The 21,299-nt window shown below is 29.5% G+C and overlaps 1 protein-coding gene across 1 annotated transcript; it reads right to left on the bottom strand.

The window, feature by feature from the left end:
- Positions 1-374: 374 nt before the first annotated feature.
- LOC113384699 (cGMP-dependent protein kinase 1-like) lies at positions 375-19,694 on the bottom strand. Its single transcript, XM_026622452.1, has 20 exons — positions 19,620-19,694; positions 13,588-13,694; positions 13,342-13,480; positions 12,272-12,362; positions 11,930-12,137; positions 11,596-11,703; positions 11,373-11,501; positions 9,813-9,970; positions 9,222-9,367; positions 8,294-8,431; positions 8,048-8,171; positions 6,990-7,182; positions 5,098-5,177; positions 4,911-5,014; positions 3,041-3,257; positions 2,430-2,661; positions 2,231-2,314; positions 1,084-1,245; positions 900-1,008; positions 375-532 (listed from the first exon to the last, which is right to left on the bottom strand). Exons 2-20 carry the CDS (start codon positions 13,681-13,683, stop codon positions 378-380), a joined length of 2,673 nt encoding a protein of 890 aa, XP_026478237.1. The 5' UTR covers positions 13,684-13,694; positions 19,620-19,694; the 3' UTR covers positions 375-377.
- Between the last annotated feature and the right edge of the window lie 1,605 nt (positions 19,695-21,299).

Raw genomic sequence — 21,299 nt, 5'->3', positions numbered from 1 at the left:
ATATTTTATATTTTTGTTTTATTTATGTACTGCTTGATTATTTATTGATTTGATTATTTATGAATTTATTTAATCGAGAAAACGTTCAATTCAACGTTCAAAATTTAATCCATTTTAAATAAATTCATAGATAATTTTATCTACTTTTAATGATGTATAATAATTTATACATGTTTAAACTTTTTTTTATATTATCGAAATATAAAACAATTTATTTCAATATTATCGATACAAATATATAAATAATTTCTTATATTCAAGAATGACCTCTGTATTTATAATACCAATTACTTATAACCACCTTTTCTGAAGGTTGCATGTAGCGCTGCAGCCACGTAGATTTTATGTAACATTATCAGGTGTGCAAATTAGTGTTTTTAAAAGTTTATATCGAAACCTGATAATTCATCAGGTGGAAATTCTCTGTTCTTCGGGAATTTGTCAAAGTTTCTCATATCTGTTGAATTTTCTACTGTGCGGACCAGTGGCGCAGGCATTTCTTGAGATTTGAGACTCACCCAGTCGAATGAAACTGATGAATACCATCTAAATAGATAATTGAAGTATAGAGTAAATTTTGAACTCAATAGAAATAAATAATTGCTTAATTTCAGCTACATTTTTACGCTTTAAAATTTGAATTCCTAATAATACTGTAATGTAAGTTATATTAGGTTGTCAAATATCTCCCTTCCGCTTTTTTGCTCTTGGTTTATAATACAAAAAGGCGGAAGGGAGATATTTGACAACCTTATATGTAGATTTAGGTCAGAGAATTTGGAAAAAAATAATATTCATTCCTTATTAATTTTTAGCAAATTTTAATTTTAATTCAGACTTTATCACTTTCGTGAAAGATAAACATAATCCACAGTCTAGTTAAAGAGGTATAATAATACTCACAAATGGTTTTTTAACATCCTGCAATCCATTTTTTTGATATCCTAGTCTCTCCGCAGGTGCAGGTCTACAGAGTTTTCTAATCAACTCTTGGGCTTTTCTGCTAACCTGCAACAATAAACGAGTAAAATAAATTAGTACACATTTACCATAGCTATTTAATATTTAGTGTTGCATTTTTACTTTTCCAGGCATTTGAACATGATCGATTCCTTTCAATATTTGATGGTACGTTTTCATGTTGTCAGAACCACGGAAAGGTGGCTTTCCTACCAGCAGCTCATGAATTAAAATACCAACAGCCCAATAATCAACGGCTCTATCATGACCTCTATTCTGAATAACCTGAGGAAGAAATACCAATAAATCATAAAGAGTAAAGACATTTTTCAAATGTAGCCAAAAATAATTGAGTATTAATTATTACTAATGATGTAGAAAAATGGTTTATATATGCCAATGCTAAGAACAAAGTATTAAAAAATATATTATAATTATTAACTTCCCGAAGGGAAAGTTTATGTTTTCATAAAAAAAAACGTATTCGCTAATTATATGTTTTCTCGACGTTTCTCAAAAACAGCCGGACCAATTTCAAAAATTTAAAAACAATTCGAAGTATCTCGATGAGGACTAGCGTTCCTCAGTTTTGTGCGACGATCGGCCGAGCCGTTTCTTTGTAAATCGCAGAAAAGTGAAAGATTTTTTGTCTACGTTTCGTCCACATTTTGAAAATTGTTCGAAAGATATTGCTTGGTGCTGATGTATGAAAGATATTGAATGATACTGATTAGTTTTAGGTGAAAGTCTACCGAGCCGCTTTCTTGTGATTAACTGTAAATTAAAAATTCAAGCCAAGTTTTATAAAACTTTTTTTGATATATATTATGGTCTCATAGAACTTACTGTAATATTAAAAAGCCTTACGACAAGTCGTTTAATTTTCATCAAAGTTTGAAAAAATGAGTAGTTTTTTTGACGTTTGTTAAAATTAAAATTAGACGATTTACTTGATATAACGATAGAGTAGTTGGTCTTAATAAACATATTGAACCATTAAAGTCCTGCGAAAACTGAAATTTTTCGAAAATTTGCTTTTAGTTAGTCCGAGTTAACGTGTTTGTTTGTTTTCAAATATGTGTAATAAATCTACTCGGAATACTTTTAATCACTCATAAATTAATTTATTTTTTATTGATTAAGCCGATTATTTACACATATCGGAAAGTCTATGTAACTTGCCTCAAGGCAAAATACCAATACCAACTAGTTCTACTTCAAGTTAGGAATGGCAAAATATAATATTGTGAATTAAAGTTGTTTTAAGTACCTCGGGCGCCACATACTCTGGAGTACCGGCAAATGTCCAAGCTTTTTTGCCCGGATCCACACGTTTGGCAAATCCAAAGTCGACCTATAAGTAAAAATTCCAAGATGTTGTGGACTAGTCAATTTATTATTTTTTTTTATTAATTAATTTCAGTGCAATCAACAATCTTCATTTTATTTATATTGTTGGATAGAATTACCAGTTTGATGTATCCTTTAGTATCTAGCATGAGATTTTCAGGTTTTAAATCACGGAAGATCATATTTTTGTCGTGTAAATATTCGAAAGCTTCAATAACACAAGCGGTTATAAATCTAGAAGTTTTCTCATCAAAACATTTTGCTTTATGCAACGCCGTCCAGACATCACCTCCCAGACATGCTTCCATTAGGAAATACAAGTATTTGGTATCTTTATATGTGTTGTATAATCTGCAGAAAAGGGAAACAATCCAATCAGAAATGATTTTATTGATAAACCAAATTTAAAAAATTTTTAGTTTGAATTATTAGAAAAAAATTTGATTTTTAACTGATCAGAAACAAGTTTTTTATATTTTGTCCAAAAAAATCTAATGAATTTTGTTTTAAATGTAGGGCAGACTAGGCACGGGGCAGTGACAATCGTCATAACAGCTAAATTATACTGATTTTGAGATAAGGTCCAAAGTGAGAAAGATGTAGTAAATCAACAAATTCCACTATGACAGGAATAATTGCACTTTTCCTGTAGCAAATATTTCGCAAAACCACAAATATTTGCTATAATCAATAAAAGTAGCGCTTGAATGGTGCAAAAATATTAAAATACCTGCATATAAATGGGCTGTCACAACTAGCCATAACATGCTTCTCATTATAAACGTGCTGTTGTTGTTGCTGCTGAACAATATCAACTTTCTGGAGACATTTTAGAGCAAATGTCTTATCTGGTGAGGATGGATGACTGACCAGTTCCACGCGACCAAATCCGCCAACGCCCAAAGTACCAATTATTTCCAGTTCATTGAGGCGAATATGTGCATAATCTACTTGTAGAGAAAAATTATAAAAAAACTAAAGATTTTAAACAATTTTACATTATTAGTGATACGCTCGAAATTTTCTCAAAAGAGTATATAGACTAAAAAAATCGTTTCCTTTCCTCCACCGTAAAACTTTAAACGCGTTTTTCTCGAATCTGACCTTTTCGACACTATACCCACGATTTCTCAAATTCTACTAGACCGATTTACTTAAAATTTTTACGGTGTTTTTTTATAGACCTGCCTCCAGTATGATTTATGCTCATCCTCAAATTCCGAAATAAAATATTTTTAAAAAAACCGAGAATATAAATAAAATTGTAGAGATATTTATTCTTAAGACAATCATCATTTCGTAATTTTTTTTAATTTGTCCGTATCCAATTACGACATCATTCTAGATCAAGAATACATATAACTTCAGTATGGTGAGGTGCCAATTTTGCACTTCTAGAATTAAAACTTTAATAACACAGGCCAACAAAATTTTTGTTTGTTTGGTGCATCAAATGTTAGAGCTGATTCTTATAGTATTTTTTGCGCTGATTTCAAATTTTTTGCAAACCATTTTTTTGTATCAGCTCTAGTTTGGAACTTGAAAAGAAGTTGCCAAAACCAGGTCCATTCTAGGTCGTCACGGAAAAGAATTTTTCACAGTGTCAACTAATGTCCCAACTAAGGCCGAATGGGTCTTGTAAGTTTGTATGCACGAGTAGGCATACATAGGAAGGCCAAAACCTTTAAAAACGCTAAATTGAAGGTCTTGTTTGAAGAGGATTCGTGCCAAACTCAAGAAGATCTTGTTTCAGAATTAGGAGTTACCCATCAAGCCATTTCCAAGCTATTGCCTGCGTTGGGAATGATTTAGAAGCAAGAAACTTCGGTTCCTTGTGAGTTGAAGCCAAGAGACGTCGAGCGTTTCGCCTGTGTTTTTCGCCTGTGAACAACTGCTCCAGCGGCGAGAAAAGAAGAGGTTCTTCATCACATCGTGACAGGTCATAAAAAAATGAATACATTACAGCAATCCAAAGAGGAGAAAATCTTGGTTCGGCCGAATATTCACTTCGAAGGGTATGCTCTACATATGGTGGGACCAGGTCGGTGTTATTTGTTATGAGCTGTTGAAACCGAGCGAAACCATCACTGGAGAACTGTATCGAACTCAGTTGATGCAATTTTTTTATAATAAAGTTACATTTTCATCGAAAAAACAGCTAGAATTTAGTTGCGCACCTAATATATCATATCTTGAAAACTAAAGCTCATAGAAAAAAACAATGTCATTTTTGAAATCAGCGCCCCAAATATACTTAAAAACAGCATTGAAATCGTTTGCACCATTTTCTTTGTTGGCCTGTGTAATATTCAATTTTTTTATTTTTATTATGTATTCTAAAATCATTACTTAATATCTTGTAAAAAAAAGTATAGCAGAAATATTGTTTGCCTTTTTTTAAGACCTTTTAAAACCGCATAAAGTTCATGTCATAGACCAGAATACCCCCAAAGTTTTTTTTTCTAAATATGAAGTTCAAAATGATTAAGGTATCTACAGATCTAAGGTTCTACATAGACTTTCTAGAAAATTTTTAGTTTCTAGAATAAACTGCCGATTTGCCTGCTGCATAAAAAAATATATAACATGAAAAAATATACCTTTATTAATAATTTTGTTCGCAGTAACGACTGCAGCTGCTCCAGCACCGGGATAAGTTTTTTCTTTCAAATCTTTGATATTGCCTAATAACTCGATAAATGCGCTAATAAATAAATAAAGTTAATTAAAAATATAAATATGCAAATTTTCAAGTCAATATGATAAATGTTTTGATACAAAACTTACGTTCTATCGAGAGTTAAGCATTCTGTACCAGGTGGTAATGCAGTAACAGTTGCCAGTCTTACGCTTTCATGAATCAAAGCCTATAAATTGAATTTTTCATATATAATTAGTTGAAAAGCAATATTAACAAAGAAAATGTAAATAACTCTAAATTATTAATGAGGTATCCATGGTTGACGAATATATTTGTCAAGGATAAATGGCAAAAAGTTTAATACGTATTTGATATATGATTATGCTAACCAAAAAAATAAAAATTAGCAAAAATTTTTTGCAATTTTGTAAAGTGAACGGTTTTAGCATCTGCTGAAACTGCAGCTTAATTTTCTAATTGTTAATTGGTTTAAATGATGCAAAAATTACATTCTTACACATGTGTCTCGTAATTTTGAATAATTTACACAGATTAACGGTTTTCTAAACTATTATTATTATTTTATTCATTAATTATTTTTAATATTTTTTGCAATTTATTATTATTAATTTCCAGAAAGGTAAGCTATTGTAATCGTCCACAACTCGAAAATGAATTATTTTGCATATTTTTACATTTCAGAGGTTTCTGTGGATACAATTTTTCGTCGACGATTTCGGGCGGATCAACCGATGTATATGATTCGAAAAGCAATCGATTCCTATTGATAGGGAAACGCGTGATTGGTTTTTGGCAAAGGCAGGTCCAGCAGTTACGAAGATACTGGGGAAAGCGTGTAGGAAATAGAAAGTAAGTTTTTGAGAGAACAGAGCATCCAATTGAATGATTCATAAAACATCTTATATTACTTGTAATAACGAAATGAAGAATTTAATTTTTGCGAAGGCAGTTCTAGCGGTTTAGGGGTTACAAAAAAAAGTTTAAAATTGACATTTGACTGTCAAAAATGATCATTAATACATTTATAGAGATAGAGGGAATAATAGTAATAAGTAAAATAATAAGAATAAATAAGATAAACTAGTGGCGTATGGCATTGCGCCTTAAGGCAAATTGATGGAACTCCCTCTACCGTAATAAAATATTCAAGGAATATTAAATGTTTTCAAATAGATAATTATAAATACTGTAACATTGTCTAATATTCATAAGAATTATATAAACTGAATTGCAAAGTGAGCTTTAAAACTTTAGCCAGAATTAAAATTAAAATCTGAATTATTTTTGATATACAAAAAAAAATAGAAAAATAATTGAAATAATTTTTTTTTGTTCCAAAAGCAATTATTTTGTCAACACAAGCATAAAGTTTTTTGAATCATTCAAATCGGATGCTTAGTTCTCTAAAAAACTGCCATTTTTTGTACATTTAGCTCTGTATCTCCGAAACTGCTGGACCTGCCTTTGTCAAAAACAAATCACCACTTCTTTCATTTGTTACAAATTGGATGTTTTTCAAATCATTCAAATCGGATACTCCGTTCTCTCAAAATCTCGATTTCTATTTTCGGCACTCTTTGCTCCGTATCTCCGTAACGGTAGGACTTGCCTTCATCAAAAACTAATCAGCACATCCTTCTACCAATAGAAATCGAATGCTTATTGAATTATTCAAATCGATCTATCCGTGCGCCCGAAAATGTGGACGAAAAAATGCGGACATACAAAACACACACACACCATTATCAATTTTTTCTGAGGTATGCCAAAATGTTCAGAAACCTATGAAACGTGAAGATACGCAAAAATTTTCATTCTAGATTCGGGCTATTACTATAACTTACCCTATGGGTAGTTAAGATGAAGTTAATAAGAAACTACATGCATTTTTCAATTTCGGTGTTACAAAACTCGAGATGACTGAAACGAAAAAACATAAGTTTTTGCTAATCGAACAAATAAACGCCTCGCACGTGAAGTTAATTAAAACTGATTATATAGATTATATTAAATTAACCTGTTCTCCAAAGTAATCGCCCCTGTTAAGAATACCAGCAGGGGCATCAGCCTCTAAATCGGACTCCCGGCGAGTGACTTCGACGCTTCCACCACGAATAATATAAAATTTGTCACCAGGTTCTCCTTGACGAACTATGGCAGTACCAGTTTGATAAAATTCCTGCTCGAGAGAAAAAATGTACAGTTTTTCGCTGATAAAAAGTAATTGAATTTATTATGATAATATAAACAGGAAAGCGATAAAGAGAGCAAAGCTGAAACTTGACAATTTTTGCAAACGATTTTGATATACACATTGGGAAACTGATTAGAACAAACAACTATCGAAGTATGTTCAGTAAAATTTTCAGTTAATTCCTAACTATAGAAATATTTTTTTCTAAGATCTTTCTAAAATCTGTCATCTGTTCCCATTTGACCCATCGGCTGTGTAAAAAGGAACAGCCAGGGGTCAAACAGATCAAACGTTTTAAGTTTTAAAATGATTTTAGAAAATAATAGCTACAATATTTAACCTGTGTAAATTTTAGAAAAATGTCCTTGTATATAAACTTGTTATGGCATTTCGAATAAAATATTTATCAACAGAGGTCGAATAACTATTATATTAATTTATCTCTTTTAGAATTGCATTTTTTAGACTTAATATACTTTCTTTTTATTTACACATTTGCCAAAGACTTGGTTCTTTTTACCTTACTCGTATGTAAGCTTTTATAGAGATTATATAAATGGTAATTGTTTTAATATAATAAATATGAATGATTTTTCTTTAATATTAAAAAATAAAAATTTATATCAACGGTGAGCAAACGGATATCAATAATAATATACTCTAAGAGAAAAAACTAAATAACAAGAAACTACAACGATATTTTGAATAGTCGTTCTATAACAGCCCTGAGCGTTCTTCATATTTAAAATGATAATTTTTTAATATGATTTTTTTTAATATAAAAAAATAAAATGAAAATCCTATGCATTAGTGAGCATAAATAAATAAATTTCATACACGTTTCAAAATATCGCAAATTCTATTGATCTCCACAGGTGCACATCTTGAAATAATGGAACGAATATAAAAATCTAACATTCTCCTCTTGTTCTTGCCTTCTGGTTCCAATCATAATTTTGCTATACATAGTTCTTTCGAGGGTCCATACTGTTGCTGGTGTCGTTACTGAAATTATTACAAATATTAAATAAATTTGTTTGTTTAAAAAACACACTGATTTAAATTTGAACAAGTTATTGCCACCAGCTCGATGAAATTATTGTTAAATATTTTTTTTGTAATTTCACCTCTTATTGAAGCAAATCTTCTTGCTTTGTACAGAATTGCAAGCTCTCCAAAAGCAACTCCAGGACCAAAAGTTTTAACAACTTTGCCATCTTTTATTACTTCGAAATTTCCAGTAGCCGATACATATAAATTCGATCCTGCAAATTCGAAATTACATTAAAATAATCTTAAATTAATATAATTAACTTCCCGTAGGGTACATTATGGTAATGGTAAATAAATACAAAATGAAATTTTCAAAAGTTCTGAATTTTGGCGCGTTTCTGAAAAATTACTTCAAATATATTACACAAGATAGAAATAAGATAAGATACAAACTTTTTCAACCTTAAAGAAATAATACCAATTAGAAAAGAATAAAAATACTGACTTGTTTAGGAGGCGTACATTAATCACGTGATTTTTTTAGGGGGAGGGGGGTTTGACAAAAAATTACAAAATATCACGTGGGGGAAGGAAGGAATGGTTATATCTCGTGCATTTATTTTTACCTGATTTTTTTTTAAAATTCAAACATTTTCAACAAAAATAAAAAAAAATACATTTTTTTCTCAGAACTGAAAATACACGTGATATTTGATGGGGAAGAGGGGGGCTAATTTTGAATATCACCATGTATCATCAAGGGGGAGGGGGGGTCCAAAAATCCTTAAAAAATTGATCACGTGATTAATACTTCCATTTGATTAAAAAGAAATACAGTGGTACCCCGCCTCGAAGCAAATTTTTCATATAAATACATTGAAGTGCTACTAATTCGTTCCATCAAAGTGTTTTTATTAATAAGGCGGGGTACCACCGTACTAATTTTTCAGATGTTTAGAAGTATTTGAGATTAATTTGCTTGATAATCATACAACTCATAAAGAATAATCCAAATAAAAAATATATAAAGTAGATTGTCTTATAATAATTATTGAGACTCACCAACTTCTCCTTCATTTATAACATAGCTATTAGCATCATATTGCTGTGATGTCATTGCACTTATTACACGTTCCAATCTATCATCGTACATTATATTCTTCAAAAAATCATTGTTTAATATTGCCATTTCAATTAATTGACGAGTTCTGTAAAATAAAATTATAATTTATTGTGGTACATATTTGTAACAAAAATCAATATAAATGCTGCAATATAATTTGCTTATACCGGGTTCTATCACAACCACGGCCAGCTCGATATCAAGCAGTAAGATATCAAATTTTCACTTCAGGTTATAGATATCAAATATAATTTCAAGTGAAAATCGTCTTTTGTGGATGTTACTATCTAGTATACATATATAGTCTACAAAAGAGTTTTTGACCGCTAGCTTGCTCTCTCGAGATAAATACTAGATTTCAGGATAGCATTAGACGTAAATTTTGATGAGTGAAATAGCAAGGAAACAAAAATTTTGTTTAGTTTTTGTAAGTATTTGTAGAAATTTAGATGGTGAAAGCAAATTCGTTATTTGCTTCTCATTTATTTTGGCATAAAATATAATACTACTCTGCTTAATTATTTTCATACTTGTAATCTTTTTCAACATAATCCAAAGAAATATTGTCCAGATTTTCTTCATCGTCAACTGGTGCAGATAAAACTCCAGCTTTACGATTCGGTCTTATAGAACTGTTGTCACTGTCGTCATCGTCTTCTCCTTGAACAAAATCTGATACTGTCATGTCCTAATAAATAACAGAAATATACTTTCATTGCTTTGAATGGGAAAAACATGATTTTATAAATTTGAAAAATAACACGTTTAATTTATAGTTAATTTGAATTTAAACATAGACCTGCTGGTCCTTCTAAATTGTTCAAATCCATTTGTAAAAAATCTCAATCTTGAATTTAGATCATATTTCCAGGGTACCAAAGTTTCCAATACGGCATTATCAAGAACTTTCCAAACCCATTTTTTTTTGTAATGTGCATGTATTTTGAAATCATTAAAGCTCTAAAATTAAGCTAGTTTTAAAAGCTCGTGTATTAAAATAAAAAAATATTTAAAAAAAATTATCTATATCTATAAATTTTTCATGGCAAAACTAAGGGTGCAATGAAGAGATTTACCTTTACAGTTTTACGAGAACCTGGTAAACATCGCAAAGTCATTAAAATTGATTTATTACATAAATATATGTTAGCTATCCATAAAACAAATATTAATTCATAATTATAATAATTGACATGGCTTACTTTTTCATGTTTTTTATTATGATGACTCCAACTTACACAGAATGATTTATACATTCTTCTTAAACATTGTTTTAGTTTAATACTCTTTAAAATAATTCAATATGTTTGACACAAAAACATTTTTAATATTGTTTTTATTGCATATATTTAAGTTTACGTCAAATTAAAATTAATTTAAGTAAATTTGTATTGTCTAATTGCCATAAAACATGTATAAGATAAAAATGAACATAACATAATGAACACACACACACACACACACACACACACATATATATATTTATATATATATATATATATATATATATATATATATTAAATGTAATGTATTGCTGATTTTAGTAAATGGTGAAAGTCCAGCAAACAATTTAGAAAATAATCAGAAATGTCTCAATTAGCTATTTTCTAGGATTTGTCAGTATTTGAAGACCGATTTTTCAAGGAGCATATTATGTAATACCAAAACCGGTTTTTAGTAGAAAATGCCGGTTTTCAACATATCAAACTTTAAAAAATGACAATAAGAACATTGTATATATATGATAGTCGTCCTTCGTTTCACTATTAAAAAAAACATTTACACTCTTATATCTAAAATTTTTGCACAAACAACGAATAATGGTTTTTAAAGCTATTTAATCCTGATCAATCATTATTTTTTTGTTCTTCTAAATTTCGTTAAAAAACTATTATAATTGAATAGTAAATTTTAATTACTCGAAAATTCCTGTAATTTGAATAATTCGAATAAATGGTTTTTTTAACAGACCACAGAAAACCGGTTTTTCAATAGTACTTTTTTCAAAAAATGATTTTAACCGGTTTAAAAAAGACTATTAAAAACCGTTTTTTTAGAATATCGGTTTTTATAACAGCCTTATTATTTACCTTTTTAGAAATGCTACTAGATGGCGAAGTACTCATGTCTACAGATACAGATTTCGTAGACCCTATCAAAGACGACTTTTGTGATGAGTTTGTGATGCTAGTTTTCATCCTTACATCTTTATCTGATACCTAAAATCATAATATAAAAATTTATCAAAATTAGCTATTCTAAGATTATTTAAAATAAGTTAATAATTTAAAAAATACAATTTTATATTTTTACCTCACTTTGTGATTCCATACTTGTTTTTGGTAATGTAAGCGAATCTTGTTTTTTTCTATAATCATACTCAACGCTTTCTTGGGACATTCTGTGCAAATCTTCTTCTTCCTAAATGGGAAACGAAAAATCATTAGAAACTAAAATTGCAAATATGCAATTGATTATCTGATTCATGAAAATATTGAAATTGATAAGATATCAGTAAAATCGCATAAGCATATACCAATTTTCAATAAAACTAACAGTATAACTTGGACTAATGGATCAATGGATACTACTCATGAAACTACATTAAAATAAAAACAACATTATCAATTTATGTTGGTTTTCTTACTTTGGCAATGTTCAAAAACGAATTTCTCTTCGTGTCCTGAATAAAATCTTTAGGATCACGTGCTTCAAATGACACTCTTTCATTGCTGCTTCTATTTGGTGGAACATCAGTCAATTTTGCTTCTAAAAATGAACAACCATGCATATCAGGGTATTGGATTTTGGCTACAGATTCCCTGCTGACTTTCTTGAAAACGATTTCTGGTTGCCTAAAATTGGAATATACGTCTTGAAAGAATTAGAATACATTGTTGTCATAAATATGCTTTTATTATGAGTTTTGCAGTTTATATTTTATTTTTTTAAATAACTTCTTTTTCTATTCAGATATTTTTCAACTTACTTATTGTCTTCATCGTCCGAATTATTTTTATCAATCTCTATATCAGGAATGTATGCAGTGGCTCTTCGAGTTTGTTTTTCAGCTCTGAGTTCTGTAAACCAAAATTGATATAAATTTAAAAAAAACAATATTTAAAATCATGAAATTCAGGTTCGACATTAACCTGTTCATTTCTTTCAACTAAATATTATATAAAATGTATATATTATATAAAGGTAGAAAAGAATAGAAAATAGCCATTGTACCAGATTACAAGGTCCTTAAACAATAAGAAACTAGTGGTGTATGACATCGTTCTTTAAGGCAAATTGCTGGAACTTCTCGTATCAAATTAAAATTTTGAAAATCCGAATTATTTTCGATATTTAAAAAAATTTTTTGTAAATACAAAAAAATTGAAATATTTTGTTTTGTTTTCCCAAAAACAATCGTTTGGTCAACAAAAGCAGAAATTTTTTAGAATCATTCAAATCGGATGCTTAGTTCTCTCAAAAACTGCCATTTTTCGCACATTTGGCTCCGTATCTCGAAAACGGACGCAACTGCCTTTGTCAAAAACTAGTCACCACATCATTACACATTGAATGTTTTTAGGATTTAGGATCATTAAAATCGGATGGTCCGTTTTCTCCAAAACTCGATTTCTATTTTCTGCACTCTTTGCTCCGTATCTCCGTAACGGCTGAAGTTGCCTTTGCAAAAAACTAATCAGCACATCTCCCTATCGATAGAAATAGAATGTTTTTTGAACCATTCAAATCGGTTGCGCCCGTGCGCCCGAAAACGTGAACGCACACATTTTTTCTGAGGAATGCCAAAGCGTTCAGAAACCTTCAAAACGTGAAAAAATGCAAAAATTACCATTTTTGATTTTCTGCCCATTACTATTACTTACTCTAAGGGAAGTCAATTACAAGATCAAATACATCATATATTATTTATAGGGTATAAGTATTTTCAACAAAGCCGTCTGTGAATGAAGTATTGATGTTGCCATAACAACGCTACGTTATAGCCTATTTTTCCGGAAAATTGGCCCCAAAGTGATGCCTAAATTCAAGAAACAATACCTTCCACATGTTTAATATGTTCTTCCTTTTGTCGACTGAATTGACGATTGTATAGTCTATTGCCTTCCTGATTTCGCATCACTGGTGGTGCAGAGGTGTTACCATTTTGTTGGACTACAGGGCCTTGAAGTTGGAATACCTCAAAAAATTTATATTGATTAATAAATTATATACTTTACATCTAATATATTTGCTCACATTTATTTAAAGTTTAATATAAAATAATCTATATGATTTTATCCTTACTGTTATTCTTCCTTCAGGCACTTTGCTTTCTTGGACTTTGATATGTTTTAGGTTATATTTTCCTTTCACAAATGAGAACGGGTTACAACTAGGCATCTTGTTTAGAACTGTTAAATAGAAATCGACAAAATAATTAATGAATGTATAATAAATGCATTAGTCATATATAATGTACAACTTAAAATACAACTAGCTGTAAGTGGAATTCTGTCTTAAGGCAATTAGGGCATCGTGCCTTAAGGCAATTAGAGCATCGTGCCTTGAGGCAAATTGCTGGAACTTCCCGTACCAAATATTATTAATTTTTTAAAAACGATTAACATTTTTGAAAAAATTTTACTTCGAAAAAATTAGATTCTTGAGAAACTATAAATTTGACAAAAAATTACTTTGTTTGAAAAATTTTTTTTTTTGAAAAAAAAATGTTTTCTTTATTTTGACCTATTTTGGAAATTCTGAACTTTTTTTAAAGCAATCGTACAGCTTTAACTGCATAGAGACAAAATGTCAAGGCTCGTAAGCGCCTCGTCGCCGTCTAACAAATAAACATTGGTACGGAACCCATAGGAATGCAAACAAAATGTATACTTATTGTTAAAATCTCTATAAAATATCTGATAATTTGATGTGCATATGTCTAATGATCATTTTTGACCGCCAAATGGCATTATTTTACTTTTTTCATTAGATCTCATTTTTCATTAGGTTTCATTAGAAATCGCTAGACCTGCCTTTATGAAAATGATCGGTTCTTCACCTTGTCAATACAAGTAGAATGTTTTTTGAATTATTCAAATCGGACGCTCCGTTCTCTTAAAAACTGAGTTACCGTTTTTTGCACTTTTTGCCCCGTTTCTTCGGAACGGCTAGACCTGCCTTCGCCAAAAACTAATCAGCACGTCTCCTTATCAATATGAATCAAATGTTTTTTGAATTATTTAAAACGGTTGATCGGTGTTCCCGAAATCGTCGACGAAAATTTGTATCCGAGCACACACACACACACACACACACACACACACATATACATTCATTTTTTCCAAGGTATGCCAAAATGTTCAGAAACCTTTGAAACGTAAAGATATATAAAAATTTTCATTTTCGATTTTTTTGCGATTACTATAACTTGCCCTACGGGAAGTTAAAAAAGCTTCGATTAATATTCGGCAAAAGATTTAGATAAAATGTTATTTAAGTTGCGCTAGTGTGAACAAATAAATATCTTAATATAATTTTTAGATTTTATAGTACATGCTGAAAAAAATATAAAATTTATCAAAGATAGATCATCGTGGTCTCAAGTAGAAATTGAACAGTTATAATCTTAAACTAAAAATCAGTGTGCATGTTCCAATTTAGTTTTAATTCTCAAGATTATAATAAAAATAAAATTTCTTTAATTTATCTTGTAACTCAAATTAAATTAAATTATATAGCTATTGTGATGTTAAAATTTTAGCAATCTTGACATTGTATTTATGCGCGATTTTATTTATTTGCTTTAATAGTATCTTATCGCGGCATTAGAATTAACAAATTTATATCCCGTTAAGCTCATATTATTTTTATCTTGAATATTTACGTGTATAAAAATATTAACGTTCATGTAATATTGGTAAAGAGTTGATGAGTATAAATTTTTATAATTAGATTACCTACAATTTGAAAAAGTTACAATTTTGTTGACCACAGCGAAAAAACGTAGTAAAAATTAAGAAATAGCATCATTTCAGGAAAAGCAATTTTATTATATTCAGTAACCAATTGAAATACTTTCTATGAAAAAAATAAAATTTTAACTTGGCTAATGTTGAATTACACTGCTATTTGAAATTATAAATCTACATTTTTCATTGTATAAGTTGGCTTATTTACATTTAGGCTTATAATTAGTTAATATGGTAACTATAATAAGAATTCTTTATTATTTTGAATTTACATTTGCCATGTAACTTTTATATTAATAATTTGCTTTGTTTTACAATTATATTACCTTGATAATTGTCAAACTGATAAAATGAATGAACAATGTTATTTTGATATGATAGATAAAAATAATTTCAAGGAATTTGTCATGTTTTAGGTTTGTAGTTCTTATCATAAAGTTCTGGTTCTTTTACATGTCGATCAAACAAATAAACTTCGCACTTAATTATTTAACTTAACTAGTTGTGCATGGCATCGTGCCTTGAAGCAAGTTGCTGCAACTTTCCGTATCAAAAATTAAAAGTTTTAAAAGATTGAATTTTCTTTCAGAACTCTGAAAAAAAAAGATTTTTGAGATTTTTAGAATTTTTGAAATTTTGAACTTTTTTTCAAAGCAATCGCGATACGTTAGCTGAGTAGAATCGAAATATCGAAGCGCGTGGGCGCCGAGTCGCAGTGTAACGTATAAACATCGTTACGGAACCCATAGAAAAGTGAACAAAACTTGTTATTATTATTAAAACATCTATAAATTATGTGATATTTTGATGTACATATGTCTAATGATCATTTTTTCCGCCTGCCCTTATCAGTTCTTCATTTTGTCAATACAAATAAACTGCTTTTTGAATCATACAAATCGGACGCCCCGTTCTCTCAAAAAATCAATTAGAATTTTTGGCATTTTTTGCCCTGTATCTTCGGTAACGGCTCGACCTGCCTTTACCAAAAACTAATCAGCACGTCTCCTTATCAATACAAATCAATTGTTTTTTTTAATTATTTTGAGAAAAATCACGAAGAGGTACAGTAAGCTATCAAGTGTATTTATTTTTTGCCTATTTTTTTTTTAAAGAAGTTCAAACATTTTCAAAAAAAAAAAAAAAAAATTTACAATCTTTGTCGTAACTAAAAATACATCACGTGTATTTTTGGGGAGGACGAAGGTTTAATTTTTAAATCACCATGCCGTATTACCAAGGGTGAGCGAGTTTCAAAAACCTTTTAAAAAAATCGATCACCACGTGATTAATGAATGCCTCTTATAAAATTTTTGTAAGAATCTTATTAAGAATCCTACTACATTCAGAATCGAGTACCAAAGCATTGGCTGAATAATAATTAAATAATATGGTTTATATCACTATATCTATATAATATTGTATTAATAATTCAGTAGTATAGTGCGCGCGTTACAATTCACAGAGATGTTAATTGATGCAAAACTCTTATCTTAGAAATAAATGTTTCGCTGTTGTTTACACAATTGTTTCCGTTAATTAAAAAGAATCAAATGTGTTAACGTTTATAGCCCGTTCGTGACTTGAATATTAACTTTACATTACACATTATACAAATTTTATATTATGTATTCTCTCAGCCAAGCTTTGTATTCAAAGGCAATTAACTTCCACATTAACAGCTGCAAATGAAGTGATACATGTTGTAATTAATAATTAATTAATTTTATAATTAACTACATCAGTCCATGTAGTCCAACTAGTCCTCATACGTTTTCCGTTTTGGGGGGTCCATTAATCACGTGATCGATTTTTCAAGGATTTTTGGACCCCCTTCCCCCTTGGTGATCTGAAGTTATATTCCAAATTACCCTCCTCCCTAATCAAACATCACTGGTACTTCTATTTACGAGAAAAAATTGTAATTTTTTTTATCTTTTTTTGAAAATATTTTGATTTTTAACAAAAAATCAGGTAAAAAATAAATACATGTGATACCTTACTTTACCCCTCCCTCCCACAAGTGATACTTCATGATTTTTTGTCAAACCCCCCTCCCCGAAAAACCTCACTTGTTTAATGGGCACTCCCTTATATAGTACGTTTAAACTTAGAAGGGTATGTGACGTCACATGTCTGAGCGAACATTGCCGACGACAATCGCGGACTCTTCCGATTGATTAAATGTCATATATCATTTTAATAATTTTATAGTAATTGTGATGGGATAAGGTCTGTGGTTTTTTGTTATTTTGGGTTTTGCAAAAAAAAAACCCTGAATAAAATCTAGTAAGTCATGGTCTATGATGTCACCTCATGATCCCAATATTGAAAATAAGCTAAATATAGATATATAGCATGTGATATATTTATTAGCTAATGCTTCGACACAGAATATAAATTTCTTTAAAATTTTATAGTTTCGAGAGCAAAAGGTGCACCAACAATCAGCTATAAAAATAAAAGAGTTCAATAGTTTAATAACGAGTTTCTACTTACGTCAAAATGCTATATATTATCAATACTACTACGCAAAAATTCAAGAAATGAGTCACTTCATGATAAATATTTTATTGCCTATATTGATAATTTTATAGCACGTAAAAAATTACGCGAAAACTATTTATTTTGTCTTCAAACTTTTGTCTTCTATAAATAATTAAATATTCAAGAGTTTGTAAACTACAATTTTGAGATAAATGTTGGAGTATTATAATTCTAGTGACTTGCATTATGTTGCGAAAATTTAATTATGTGATAAAATTGATAAGGAATTTTTTTGATATTATTTAGGATAATTTTGATCATCCTCAGAAAGTCATTTTTATAACTGTACAATGTACTACATATAAGCTCCAATATGCAATTAATATAAATTATGGTTCAATTATATGAGTACATTTATCTTTGTACTTATCTTTCAAGACATTTATATAATTGCACGAGTAAAAAATTACGTTTGTGGAATAATTTTGCGGAAAGGAATATAATTTTGATAAAAACATAATGTAAATGATACATTTTTTTCTGAATTCACCAAAAGTGGTCCAAGAAAAGCAAACAATCATATTGGTGAAAAATATGTTATTGGTTTGATTAGTTTAAAAATACAAGCGATATAGAAAATTCGAAAAAATTAGATTTGAACTAATACTAAATTATAACTGAAATCCAAAATATTATAAAAAGAATAAAATAGTAGTGAGGCAAAATATCTCCCTCCCAACTAATTTTATAACACTGTTGACAAAAAAAAAAGAATATATAGCGCGCTATATAATTATCTAATACAATAAAATTGTAAAGTTAACTTAAAAAATGTATATGACTAATGTACTTGTATACAAAGTCAAAAAATAAATAATAAAAAAATAGTACTAAAATCTAATAATTCTAATTATAAGCTTATACCAACTCGAACTATAACTAAGTAATTTTTACGAAATAGAGATTTGTGGTAGGAGGGTCAAATTTAGGGCTATACTTGTGAATTATAAAAAAAATTGAAAAATGGTCCAATCACTAAAATAAAAAACTTAAGGGATGTTGGCCGATTCTCAGTATTACTGAACGTGATCACCAACTTTAATCAAAATCGTTCAAGCCGTTTCGAAGGAGTATTGTGACAAACATGACACAATTATTCATATATATATATATATATATATATATATATATATATAAAAACTTTAGATTTTTTCGTTCGACATTGAAACATACTTTTGAAATGTATATTTTGTAAATGTAAAACAAAAAATACACCATTACAGTGGAGTATTGCTACAAAGATTTAAAAAATTGCAAGATTACTAAAAGATATAACAAATAAAAATACGATACATGAATGTAATTCTATATATATATATATATATATATATATATATATATATATATATTAGGGCAGGTCAATTTAAAAGTCACTTAGGCACATATGATTTTCGGATTCTAGGGATCAAAAAGTAAGATACTTTGTTGAAGAAACCATATCCCTGAAATGATTTCAGATGTCCCGTGCATTGACCCAAAGATAAGGGTTACATTTTGAAAAACCTTTTGGGGAGGCCATACATTTGGATGCGATTGGGCCACTCTAAATGCATCAAAATGAGTTTTTTCAAATTTCAACCCTTATTTTGGGCCAATGCACCGGACATCATAATTCATTTTAGAGACATGGTTTCTTCAGCAAAGTATCAAAGTATTTTGATCTCATGAAAATCATATGTGCCTAAGCGACTTTTTGACCCATGCAAATCGATCCACTATAATATATATATATATATATATATATACATATATATATATATATAGATATATAATATATATATATATATAATAATATATATAGTAATCATATAGTCTTACCTTTAATCTATTTTATGTATTTGTTCCTGATTTTTGTTCTATTACATTCACAACAGTTTGCACTACTTAAGGATCATATTATAATTTTGTAAACAATTTATTTGTTATAGCACATTGTGATAATAATAACTTCTGTAAAATCCCTTTGAACACTAGATATTATTTTGTATATATATATATATATATATATATATATATATATAAATCACCACAATTGTTAATTTATACACTGTTAACCTATTTATTTCGCACAATTTGTATAGTTAATCTAATTTTCATATGTACGCATACGTGTGTACAAATATCATATTCATATATATATATATATATATATATATATATATATACAATATATGTATGTATGTATTTCTAATTATACGTACAATTAGTTATAACCAATGCACACCGAGTGTATCAATAGACTAGTTATCATTTACTGAAAATGACATTATATAAATTTACACGGTCACAATTCACAAAGGTACATTATTATTTCCACAGTATTTATTTATATGAATGTGTGCGTTCAGGTGCGTATAAATATTATACATACAGCGCAAATTATTTCAGGAGTGATAACGCTATCAACGAAACAGTATAAAAAATATGTCATTGTATATTTATACATTTGATATATATATATTATATATATATTAATCATATTTATATATATCATATATACATAGCTGGGCATTAACTCGTTAATCCGTTAATCGTTAATTAACGAAGTTAACATTTTGATTAACGGATTAACTTTTAAGTTAACTTTTAAAAATGTTAACGGACACGTTAACTTCCGTTAAAATGCCAGAAGTCCGTTAATCGTTAATCCAATGCCTACTATTTACCGCACGGCACCGCAAGATTTGGACCACTCCTGAATGATAAACAGTGCCAACTTGCCGCGGCATTTCACCCAAAGTTTCGGTTAATGTGGCTGGAAACGTATGACAGCAGTAGAGAGGAATGCAGTAAGAAAATGCATGGAAAAAAAGGTAGAAGATGCCTTACGACAAGAAGCAGCGGAAAATTCGAAGGACAGTTTAAGTGGCGGAGGGAGCAATGCCAATAACAACGATGATGACGAGGAGAAAGACGTTTTTAATTCTGTCTTCTCTTTAAAGAATAAAGCGCAAAGTCTGCTGCATTCCTCGGGGAACAGATATTCACAAATCTATTTATTAAATACAATACTGCTATACCCTCAAACGCTGCAGTTGAACGTTTATTTTCCACGGGTAAAGACATTTTGACACCAAAACAAGCCTCGCTTTCAGACGAGAACTCGAACATGTTAATGTTCATGAAGGGGAATATGCACTTATGCCCGACGCTTAACCCGTCGCGCGTTTCCTATTTTTCGCAAAAATAACTCTTTCCCTTTATTTAGAAAATTAGTTGGTATTTAGCCTTGAGGCAAGTTACATGAACTTCCGATATGTGTAAATAATCGACTTAATAAACAAATTAATTTATGATGATTAGAAGTATTCCGAGAGCTTTTATTACGCATAATTGAAAACGAACGAACACGTTAACTCGGAGTATTTTCTAAAAGCAAATTTTCACTAATCAATAATTTTTATAATTAAACCAGTTTTCTTAGGACGTTAATGGTTTAGTATGTTCATTAAGACCAAGTAATCTATCGTTATACAAAGTAAATCATCTAATTTTAAT

Source organism: Ctenocephalides felis, unplaced genomic scaffold (genome assembly GCF_003426905.1).
Source record: "Ctenocephalides felis isolate EL2017-DRISC unplaced genomic scaffold, ASM342690v1 CF-g0.4_SCAFFOLD_03571, whole genome shotgun sequence".
NCBI classification, from domain to species: Eukaryota; Metazoa; Arthropoda; class Insecta; order Siphonaptera; family Pulicidae; genus Ctenocephalides; species Ctenocephalides felis.
This window is presented reverse-complemented; position numbering and strand designations above follow the sequence as displayed.